We start from the raw sequence: 12,392 nt of genomic DNA on the forward strand, positions 1-12,392 counted from the left end.
AACATCCCCAGAGCAAGCAAAGAAGTCCAACATCATTTCTTTAACCTCAGAATTTTATGCCAGCTATGATCACTCTAAAAATCAATATTGTGACATCTAAATGTTTTGGCCTCTTTAAAGATTTCAGGAAGATCGAGCTTATACAGACAGATTCATGTGCCCTACTCCTCGTCCCATGGCACCTGAAATGGAGAAAGCACTCAACAGATGTTATTTATTTTTATTTTTAAAATTTTTAATTAATTAATTTTAAAAAACTATTTTATTTATTTTACAAGTAGGCAGAGAGGCAGGCAGACAGAGAGAGAAAGAGGAAGCAGGCTCCCTGCTGAGCAGAGAGCCCGATGCAGGACTTGATCCCAGGACTCTGAGATCATGACCTGAGCCGAAGGCAGAGGCTTTAACCTGCTGAGCCACCCAGGTGCCCCCAGATGTTATTTATTGTTGCTTTTTTTCATTAACAAACATTTATATGTGGCATTTAATAAGTATGATGCACTGTGCTGTACACGCTATCATTACTGCTGATGGAATCCTCAACAAAGCTATGATGTAGTTACCATTATAGAAGCTGTTGTATTTGTTTTTCTTAAAATGTCAATGTGCTATTCAGAAACACCCTTTAGCATGTTCTAGCTGTAGGGAGGTGATGCAGGATAAGGAAGACCTGGGACAGAAATTTGGGCAAAGGACTAAATTTTCATTTTTGGGACTTGGGAAACTGCATTTCACTCATCTTAAAGGTAGAGATCCTGTTTGTGATCTCAGAAGTAAGCGGAGTCAGGAGCAGAGCTGACACATCTTCATTTTCCTCCTGTTCTTGGAACCCTTCATTGGGCCTCCCTGACTGACCCTTCCCCCACATACCCGCTCTAGACCTCTCAGCATGTACCCACAGGTCACGACACTCCTGTTAGGTTGCTTGTGTGTCATCACATCTTTCTAATGTTGTGACATCCCTGCGCCTTGTTCAGTGGGGTGACTGTGCCAGGAGTCAAGATTCCTTCAAAGTAGGGTCATGGCCTTCTTATTCTCTGAGTCTTCAGAATGTCCTAGTCAGAGGCACTCAGCATAGGAGGCTGAGTTGCCAAGCAGATGCTGGATGATGGAAAGGGCAGGCTTTCCCACCACTGCTGTTCCCAGACCCTGGGCCCCGGGTGACTCCCGTGGGGAGCTCCCCTGGTCCTATAACGCAGGGACAGCTGAACCAGAAAGAACAGGAAGAAAGTATCCCGTTTAAGACCAGCATGCCCTTGGGCAAGTCGTTTACACTTAAAATGAGAATAATCACATTGATCTTCTCAGGTTATTGTAAGCTTAAAATGAGATAATGCATTTAAAGTGATTAGCAGAGGGGCGCCTGGGTGGCTCAGTGGGTTAAAGCCTCTGCCTTCCGCTCAGGTCATGATCTCGGGGTCCTGGGATCAAGCCCGGAATTGGGCTCTCTGCTCAGCAGGGACCCTGCTTCCCCCTCTCTCTCTCTGCCTGCCTCTTGGCCTACTTGTGATCTGTCTGTCAAATAAAAAAATAAAATCTTTAAAAAGAAAAAAAGTGATTAGCAGATAAAAGGTCTTCAACAATGAGAGTAATTGTTAATGAACAGATGATAGGTGGGATTTCAGGATATTATTTCCCAAAAAATGCACGTTTGGTTATTAAAAGAGAAAAGCTTAAGTTGTTTTCAGTCATTAAAATCAGGAGAGGATTTGAATTCATCTAGTTTAGTTTAAAAAAAGATTAAAAGCTCTAGAGGACAAATATAACCAAGTTTCTACAATAAAAAATTACAAGGAAAATAATAAGCAGAAGATTAAAATAGAAGAAACATAAGAAGCAACGGCAAATGTAGGGACCACATTTGGATTCTGATTCAAACAACCAGTTAAAAATAGGTAAGATAATTGGGAAAATGTGAACACCAACTGAATATCTGGTATATAAAAGGTGAAATTAAATGGAGTCACTTATGTCAAGGGGCTTTAAAATGGAGCTGGGGGACCATTAAGGAGATGGGCCTCATGCAGTTCCTAACCGGGCGGAACCGTGAACTCTGAATGGGGCCAAGCTGCAAAGATTCCAAGGACTCAACCTGAACACCTGCAATTTGCTACATTAAAGAGACTTTGTTTAGTGATAACCTCAGTCACCAATTATATATCAATTAAGATTAGTTTTCCACTACCAACACCAATCAAAATTCTCTGCAAACACATACATGAGAATTCCTCTTGTCTTTAAACACCCCTGACTTTTGTTCCTTTGGGATGGACACTTTATGGGTTTCTACCCAAATCTGTGTTCTCCATATTGCTATTCTGAGGCCCTAAACGAATACTTTTGTTCTTATTTTAGCTCTGCCTGCTTTCTCTGTGAACAGGCAGTAATAAGGAATCGTTGTCTTTCAATGTGATAATGGTGGTGAGGTTATAGTTAAGAAAAAGTCGTATTTAAGAGGTACATACAGATGTCTGGAATTTGCTTCAAAATATTCTGGGGCAGAGGGAGTGCATGGGAGGTATAAATAAAACATGATTGATTATAAGCAGGGTCATTACTGAAGGTGGCTGATAGGTATAGGAAAGTTTACTGTGCTTTCTACTTTTATCTATGTTGGCAATTTTCTGTAACAAAAAAAAATTTTTTTTAATGCAGTTTCTTTTTATTGCCATTACCAGACTCAATCTGAGAGCCACTAATATGAAAAAATCTGCCACATCCTCTCTGGTAAATATGAACAAATTCAATACCTTAAACTCCAATTTTCAGCTGAATGTTAGAAATAATTTGACATTTCACTTTTAACATTAGCCAAAAGATACAGAAACCTGCTATATTTGCCACCAAATTAGCACTTCAGACTTGCAATTGTTAACACCTCAAAACTACGGGGGAGATTTTAAGCTCAGCTAATGAATGAACTGTTTCATTTTGGTTTTGGCAAGGGTTAACCTTGCCAGTAGATTAAACAGTAACCTAGTTACTGTTGAAGTTTTGTTGATTAGTCATCTTATTAGCTGGAATTTTGACTTTTGCTATGATACGTGTGGTTTTTCCCTTAATATCTACTAAGTTCCCAAGAGGAGCCAAAACAATATATCTTTTTTAACAAGGTCCTATTATTTCCTATTTTTAAAAGTCTGCCTGTAGGCTCTTGGAGGTGGGGGAAACCATCCCTGAAGTGAATCTTCTATAAGATTCCAGGCTCTTGGGCGCCTGGGTGGCTCAGTGGGTTAAGCCGCTGCCTTCGGCTCAGGTCATGATCTTGGGGTCCTGGGATCGAGTCCCGCATCGGGCTCTCTGCTCAGCAGGGAGCCTGCTTCCCTCTCTCTCTCTCTCTCTCTCTGCCTGCCTCTCCATCTAGTTGTGATTTCTCTCTGTCAATAAAATAAATAAAATCTTAAAAAAAAAAATTCCAGGCTCTTTCAGTTGCTCTGGGTTTTCCTTTCTGCCACCAGCCATTACTCTCTCTCTCTCTCTCTGAAGATATGTTTTTTAAATCAACTTTAGTCACATTTGGAACCAACTCCCTCACTTAACTAGCCCCTTTTCTCTAGAGGCCAAAAAACTTGAGGTGGGGGTGGGTGAAGAAACAGAAATAAGTTTTAACAAGCTAGAGGTTGATCAAGAAAAAGGAATTCCTCATAGTTAAAGAAAAAGGAATTCCCCATACTTGGGTACAGAATAGAAGGAAGACAGATATTGAATAGCCTCCCTTGAAAAATAAGGGAAGGTAGGAACTTTCTGGTTAGAGACTTTCAGAAAATCCTGCCAGCAATGGAAGGGAGTCTCAACCCCACGTTGAGACTTCTCCAATTTCCAAATCCAGATTCTCAATGGCAAGGTCTCAGATGTACTTCCTACTCTCCACACAACTGGTACTGGGTTCCCAGCATGGATTGTAAGATGTGTCCAGATCACTGCTGGTGACAGGACCGAAGCACCTTCCCCAAGCAGGTGTCACCAATACCCATGATCCCAGGTCACTCTCTGGCATGCTTAGAATGAAGGACAAGATACTAGATCTTCTAAGGAAAAGTTGAAGGCCCTTGAGAGGGTGAGCACTTACATTCCAGCTTATCCTGAGGTCTCCCCGTCTCCAGCAGGGACAGGTAACATACAACATCCTTCAGGTACACTATGGGGGATTCCGAGCCTGGAGATGGAGCAACAGGGTTTCCCAAGGGGGTTGCAGCCACTTGGTCTTTAGCTGGCTCTTGCTTCTCAGTGATCTTCAATTCTGTAATAGCCAAAAGCAAACCATCCAAAAGCACTTAGTATTTAACAAATATTAAATCCCTTTTGTTACTCCATCATTTTCTTGATAGAGGCAAGAATTTTAAACAAGTATCCTCAAAAGTGTTGGTCACTTAAATATGATCCAATCTGTGGTCCTAGATATCTAATTTGTGGGGTTCATACTCTCTGAATGGGTCCCATTCTGACCCCTTTAAGAATCTATATCCTTGTAAGAAATTCACCTATACCCTGTGAATTTTCAGAAAAGATGACAGTGATTTTTAGTAATGCCCATAAGCAACAGGTAAATGGCATTTAGCCTAAGGGTCTGGGAACACACCCAGTTTATAGAGTTTTGGCTAGGATTCTAAAAACCAGACTATTGGTCATTTATCAATGCCTGCTTTCACAATTTTCTTCTCAAATAAATTAAAAGATAAATGAAAAGGTGAATATTCAGAAGACCAACACTCAACGAGTTTCCAGAAACTAGGATGAATTTTGACTAGCTGCAAGCCTAATCAATTGGATTAAGAATATGCAGAAAGTGGTTTATCATTCAGCAGGAATGGAGTGTTTTCCCTCTGGAGTTTCCCCTTTTCTTAGATAGGAAAACGCTGTCTTTTTTATACTTCTTGTCCTCTAATTCAGAAATATGAGGTTATTACTAATGAGAAAACCAGGCACCTATATTCTACTGTGTGAATTATACTTTCTCAAGTCACTTTAAGAGCTCTATCTCTCTTTTCCCAGTCTCTCTAAATCCATGCCCATCTGAAATAATCTCTTAATATCCAGGAAGTGGGTGCAACTCACAGAAAACACAGTGAAAAGTAAGAGGAAGACCGGCAGTGGAAAATCCACTAAGTAATGGAGAGCACACAGACAGGCAGCCCTGAGAGTAATGCCTGCTGGGGAAGGCAACATTACCAGCCCACTTTTTGTTCAGAGAGCCAAAGTGCCAGGCAAAGGCAAACGGTTTGTGTCAGGCCAGTAGAGCTGTGTTCCATGAAAGCCAACTGGGTCCCAGGAGTTGGGCTATGATCTGAGAAGGGAGTTAACAATGATCCAGATGGACAGCAGGTGAGACCACTGTCTCAATGACACTCTGTATACTACAAGAGGCCTTCTGAAGAGACCAAGACAGATCTTACGAAACAGAACTGCAACACAAGGAAAGGAAGCTTCCAGATCATTGGAAACCACTTCCTACTGGACAAGACCCTAAGAGGTTGCAAGAAGATATAACCTCTACTAAGTAGGGGCAGAAAGCCTCAAGGGTGAGTAAGTTGAGCTAAAAATAAGGATAGTGAGATGGGGAAATTGTAATAAAATTACATATGCAACAGAAGTATTTAAATAATCACTGGAGGAAAAGTTAGGGATAAACATACTAATATATAAGAAAAATGAGAGAGGGGTGCCTGGGTGGCTCAGTGGGTTAAAGCCTCTGCCTTCAGCTCAGGTCATGATCTCAGGGTCCTGGGATCGAGCCCCACATTGGGCTCTCTGCTCAGCAGGGAGCCTGCTTCCCCCCCCTCTCTCTGCCTCCTTCTCTGTCTACTTGTGATCTCTGTGAAATAAATAGATAATATTAAAAAAAAAAAAAGACAAATGAGAAAAATCCTTTGTACTGGATAGCCCATTATATCTCATGTTACTGTTACATCCTCAAACTATCCATCATTAAAACACTATTACAATGACTTCTATTTTGACTAAATTGGAATAACGTACCAGATATACCCTTCTGTTGAAACAATTAAAAAACTGGACAAAAGATATGAAACAATGGTTCACAGGACACTGGATGTGGTAGCACCAAATGGTGATTTTCCCAAGAGACTGAAAAACAAATGAGATGATTCCTATAATTGCCACATCTTACTGTCCAGAAAGAGTTTTAAGGGCTGCAGCACAGGAAAGGGGAGCCCAGACAGATCCTGCAAGTCTCTCTGAATTGAAGAGGCAGACTTTGGGGAGTCCAAGGTGTCTAGAGTTCACAGGGCAGTGCACCAAAGAGGAGGAAGCTGCACAGAGAGAACTCTAGAGATCTACAGAGGGTCCTCTGTGAGTAATCAGTAGAGTTTCCCCTCAATTATTCAGCTGAGTAACAATTAGCATAGATGTGTGATGAGACTACCTGAGGCTAGGGAAAGAATCAGTATTGGTGGGAACAATCCCTGGAATGCAAGAATAGTGTCTCTTCTCACCAATCAAGGCAGAAAACTCAAGAAACACTGGGTAGAGAACTCAGAAGAGTTTTGCTTTGGTAGTTGGGTGAAATTAGTAAACGCCTCTCTGGTCCTGCCTAGTAAAGCTTTAAAACCCAAACCAAAAAGGTCAAACTATTTCCAAGTGACCTAACAGTGCCCCAAAGCAAAACTCAATAATTTTTCTAAGAATGTAAAACCCAACGATGTAAAATTGTCAATGCCTGGTATTTCACAAAAAAGTTAACAGGTATACAAGGAAGCAAGAAAAAAAAAGAACAATAATAATGAGAAAAAGCAATTGACATGGAGCCAGAAATGACACAGATGATATAATAAAAACTTTACAATAATTATTACAAATGTATTCCATCTCTCCAAGAAGCTAGAGGAAAGATTGCATATGTTAAGAAGAGACAAAAAAGATACGTAAAAAATGTCCGTAACAATTGTCTAGATATGATGTGTGTGAAATGAAAAAGTGCCCTGAATAGGATTAGCAGTGGATTAGAATTTGCAGAAGAAAAGATCAGTGAATTTGAAACAGCAATAAAAACTATCCAAAAAAGACTTTAAAAAAAAAATAGTGTCGTATCGGTGAGCTGGGGGACAACTTCAAATAGACATGTATAATTTGAATACGTGAAGAGAGAAAGAAGTAGAAAATTTTAAGAAATAATGGCTGGAAATTTTCCAAATTTGTTGATATTTGATAAAAGCTATAGAATCTCAGGTCCATGATGCTCAATGAACCCCCAATACATGAAGAAACATGAAAATTATACCAGGGAACATTATAATCAAATTGGTTGAAATCAGTGATAAAGAGAAAAAAAATTCATAAAAGCCACAGGAAAAGAGACCTTATGTAGACAAAAAAAAAAAAAAGAGGAGAATGCCTGTAGTTTTCTCACTGGAAAGAAAGCAAGCTGAAAGCAAGTGGAACAACATCTTTAAAGTACTAAGGGAAAAAAAAAAACCTGTCAACCTAGAATTTTTTTTTTAAGATTTTATTTATTTATTTGAGACACAGAGAGAAAGAGAGAGAGCACAAGCAGAAGGGAGAGGGAGAAGCAAACTGCCCTTTGAGCAGGAAGCCCTACTGGGGGCTTGATCCCAGGATCCCAGAATCATGACCTGAGCTGAAGGCAGATGCTTAACTGACTGAACCACCCAGGCACCCCTGCCAACCTAGAATTCTTTACTCAGTGAAATATCTTTAGAAAAAAAAAGGCAAAATAATTTTTCAGTATACAAAACTTCACAGAGCTGCAATACAAGAAATGATAAAGAACATCTTTTTAGTTGAATTATACCATATGGAAACCTAGATTTACACACAAGAATACAGAGTTTTATAACAGGTAACCACATGGGTAAATATAAAAAATATTTTTATTAGTTAAATCTCCTTGAAAGATAATTAACTACTGAAGCAAAAATAATAACAATGTGGTTGAGCAGTTTATAATTCAACATGTATAGAAGGAAAATGTATGATAGCAGTAGCACAAAGGCCTAGGTGGAAGATATGGAGGGATACTGCAATAAATTTCTTTTTTAAAGACTTTATTTATTTATTTGACAGAGAGAGAAAGCACAAGCAAGGGGAGCAGCAGACAGAGTGAGGGGGAGAAGCAGGCTCCCCACCAAGCAAAGAACCCAACGTGAGGCTCCATCAAAGAATCCTGAGATCATGACCTGAGCTGAAGGCAGACACTTAAACTACTGAGCCACCAAGGCACCACTCTTATGGTAAATTTCATAGAGTATATACAAAGTGGAATAATATTACTTGAATATAGACTATTACAGTTAAAACCATCACTAAAATACTGTTACAAAGAGTTATAGCTAATAGTGTTAAAAAGAAGATGAGTGAAATCATAAATAATTTAACTAATTGAAAGAAGACAGAAAAAGAGCAAAAGGGAAAGAAAGGACAGATGGAGAAAAAAAACCCAAATAGCAAAATGGCACTTTTAAACCTAATGATAGCAATTATCACAGTAAATGTAAATGTTCTAAAATTCTAAAATGCAGAGATTGTCAGCTTAGATTAAAAAAAGAAGATCCAACCAACTACATGCTTCCTATTAAAAAGTCTTTTTAAATATGGACACAAATACATTAAAAGAATGGAGGAAGATGCCACTGTAACTCTAGTTAATGAGAGTGACTACATTAATTATGAATTATAATAAACTAGATTTCAAATCAAAGAGTGTTCCCAGGAAAGAAGGGAGTCACTTCATAATAAAGAGGTCAAATCATCACAAGAACATAATAATTGTAAACACTCTATTTCTTGATCTTTACCTAAAAGGAATGAAAGCTGTCCATATAAAGATGTGTACTAAGAATATTAATGTTTTATATGTAATAGCCCCAAACTGGAAACAACCCAAATGTCCATCAGTAGGTGAATGGATAAACAAATTGTGGAATATCTACCTATATATTGGCATACTAATCAGCACTAAAAACATGTTGATTATTATATTATAAATTATTATACTGAGTGAAAGAAGCTACACCAAAAAATGTACATACTGTATGAGTCTATAAGAATAGAAAATGCAGTCTAATCTATAGTGGCAGCAAGCAGATCAGTGATAGTACAGACATGTGGGTAGTGGTAGGGAAGGTGGGAAAAAGAGATTATAAGGCAACTTTGGAGATGATAGATATCTTCATTATCTTGATGTGGTACTGCTTTATAGGTGTATACACCTGTAAAAACTTATTAACTGTACATTTCAAACATGCAATTCACTTTATGCCAATTATATTTCAACAAATCTGTTTTAAAACATTGTTATAGACTTTTCCAAAGATCTCTGGGTTACCAGAACTATGACTGGATCTTGAACCACCAGTTCTAGTCTACACTGAAGTGAACTATTCATTCTAGTCATGGAAATGCCAGGGCACAGAAGGACTGAGGGGCACTTAGTCTTATTAGTGCTTTTCCTCCTCAAGCTGCCTTATGTGAAACACCCCCAACCCACGCCATTCAAGTACATCCCTCAGGGACCATCAGTAACAACAGACTAATACCCTCTTCCAGATTACAGAAGTTCTGTCTAGGTGCCATGTCATTAACCATTTTGCTTGAGGGTTCTTAGGCAGACCTGATTTGTTCCACCTTCTCTCTGTATTACCTGTTGCCTTCCGGTTGGACAGGGTTGCATGAAGGAAAGAATACCAAGCTAGAGGCAGAGGACTGAGTTTCTAGCTTTGGATTTGTGCTAAATGGTGTGTGATATTGCATGAGTGGGCTTACTCCTATATCCAACCTCAGATTTTTCATCTATGGAAGGAGGGCCTTGCATTAAAATTGATGTTTACCAAAAGTCTTGAATGATATGAAAAATGTTTGAGTATAATGTTAAGTGAAAAAAAAAAACTGGTTCCCAAATTATATGCATAATCTGATTCCAATTCCATAAAAAATTTGTAGAAAAAACCTACAAGGAGGGGTGCCTGGGTGGCTCAGTGGGCTAAAGCCTCTGGCTTCGGCTTGGGTCGTGATACCAGGGTCCTGGGATCAAGCCCCACATCGGGCTCTCTGCTCAGCAGGGAGCCCGTTTCCTCTTCTCTCTGCCTGCCTCTCTGTCTACTTGTGATCTCTGTCTATCCAATAAGTAAATAAAATCTAAAAAAAAAGAAAAGAAAAGAAAAGAAAGAAAAAACCTACAAGGATACGTGTATACAGGCATAAGTGTAACTGCATTGGTAAATTATGGGTGATTTTGTTGTTTCCTTTTATTTGTTTTGTACACTTCAAATTTTTTATGATATAATGTGTTACTTTTATAATTGGGAAGAACTTTCCTTGAGAGTCTAATATGTCAAGCTGCGGAAAACATCTCAAGAGCCTGAGGAATGAAATAAAACCTAGGAGATTGAAGTTCACATTGTTTATTCGACTTAGTCCTGGGCATTAAGGGAAGGATGCACTCTGGCTTTCCTAGCTGACAACCTGAAATGACAGATCACTTGAGGCTCTGAGCCTATGTCTGGTCTCAGTGGAAGCCCCTCTCTACTGTGTCTATGTACCCAAACATTCCCCTACCTGGTTCTGGAAATGAATAATTTGAACTGGATTGTTCTGGATCCCAGCTTGGAGACTGCTCTGAAAGGCCTAAGTAGGCCACAGCAAATGAGAATCTAGTTTCCTCTGGCTTCAGCTTGGACAACAGGAAAAGGCTGGGATTTTTAACAGATGGCCTGATCTAAGGTGATACCAGAACTTGGCTCTTCCTTACTGGCAGAGGCCCTTCTCTGTGGTATCCGTCTGTCCCTACATTCCTGTTTCTGGTGAACAGGGGCATCTAATTAAGACATCCACAGAAGGTGGTCTAACAGGAAAAGGATGTTCTGCTTTACATCTCAAGTCACAAAAGATGATGGAAAAATGGTATATACCTCCCTGAGACAGCATTCACATCATTACCCTTTTATTATCTGACCACAGGAAACTGACACTCTCCATACACAAGGAAAATGGCACATCACAAATCACTTCTCCAGGAGGAAGTTTCTGAAAGTTGATCTCAGACCCAGAATGATACAAATGTTGCCAATAAACACTGTGGTCAAATACACCGGCCAAGTTCCATTATCATCATCGATTACTTTTTCTCAAATATCATGTATTGACAACATCCCCAGGAAGTCCTTCCTTGGTTCCTCAGAAACTTTAGCCACTAAAACAAACCCTGCTCCGACAATTTGGAACCTCAAGGAATAAAGTGTAATTTTTCTCGGGTTCCTCTTGAAGTTCCAGATATTTGGACTAAGAAAGTCTCTGGGTAAAGAATCTGGGCCCAAATGCTTGTCATGGTTGATTTTCTCTTTCAGAGTTTAGAATGTCAAGGTTCCCAATTTCACCCTTCTCTTCCTATTATGAGAATATTTTAAGTCATCATATGCCTCTCTTATTCCACATATGATTTAAGACTTATTTATAACTTAAATCCATTTACCTAAGAGCATCTCCCAGCATCAGCTTCTCTACCAGAGAGGCTATGGACCTCGCATGGCTGGGTGGGATGCTGGGAAGAGTGGGTGGGTGAGCCATATTTTGTAGAGTCTTGCCCTGATGCTGCCCCTGAAGGCCTCAGGAAGGCACTGATGCCTGTAAGCCTTGCTTCATGGAACTCTAGGGCAATTTTCCTTTCCCAACCATGCTCTGCTTTTCATCCATCATCAATTTTTGATCTCACCAGTCCTTCAGTTATACCCGGAAAACTCTACAGTCTTTCCAGTTGCCCTTTTTGCTATGACTAGAGAAAAGATTAGAAATACAGCTAGTATCCTCTTGAAGAAATTCTCTCATCCTTCCAGGTCCCGGGCAAATAGATGAAAATAATGTTAACTGCTTCACCTGGCTCCTCCTCCTGACTTATGAAAACCGGTGCATGTAAGTACCACCAATTTTCCCATCTAGGCCTCTGTGCTCTTGTTCTACATTTCACTTTTACATATGTTAGAAATTGCACAACACAATGTCTTTTTTTTTCTTCAATAGTTAATTACCTTTCAAAGAGATTTAACTAATAAGAAAAATATTCTTCATATGTCCCAATGTGGTTACCAGTTTCAACATTCTTCATTTACATGTGTAAACCCAGGTTTCCATATGGTATAATTCTACTAAAAAGATTCCCTTTACCATTTCTTACAGTGCAGCTCTATACAGTTTTGCCCATTTGAACACACTCCTCCCTTCTTGACCGACCAACCTTCAACCACCCACAGGCAGTCATGTGTATCTCAGCACTAGATCCCTCTTTATAAATATGCTCTGCTTCTCTCTCTCTGCACCTCTCTCTCTCTCTCTCTCTCTCTCTCTCACACACACACACACACACACACACACACACACACTCTCGCTCAAACCTCCACATATATTTACTCCCCAGAAGGTTCCCCTTC

At 39.6% G+C, this 12,392-nt stretch overlaps 1 protein-coding gene across 5 annotated transcripts in view; it reads right to left on the bottom strand.

Annotated features, from left to right (window-relative positions):
* DGKG (diacylglycerol kinase gamma) overlaps window positions 1–12,392 on the bottom strand; it is a 209,871-nt gene that overhangs the window by 138,231 nt on the left and 59,248 nt on the right. For all 5 annotated transcript variants that reach the window (XM_004745198.3, XM_013052598.2, XM_004745197.3 and 2 more), the window contains exon 6: window positions 4,067–4,237. In XM_004745198.3, coding sequence (XP_004745255.1) covers window positions 4,067–4,237 — 171 coding nt within the window. The remainder of the gene's footprint in view (window positions 1–4,066; window positions 4,238–12,392) is intronic.

Source organism: Mustela putorius, unplaced genomic scaffold, assembly GCF_011764305.1.
Source record: "Mustela putorius furo isolate JIRA1106 unplaced genomic scaffold, ASM1176430v1.1 tig00003834_pilon_pilon_pilon, whole genome shotgun sequence".
Classification (NCBI taxonomy): Eukaryota; Metazoa; Chordata; class Mammalia; order Carnivora; family Mustelidae; genus Mustela; species Mustela putorius.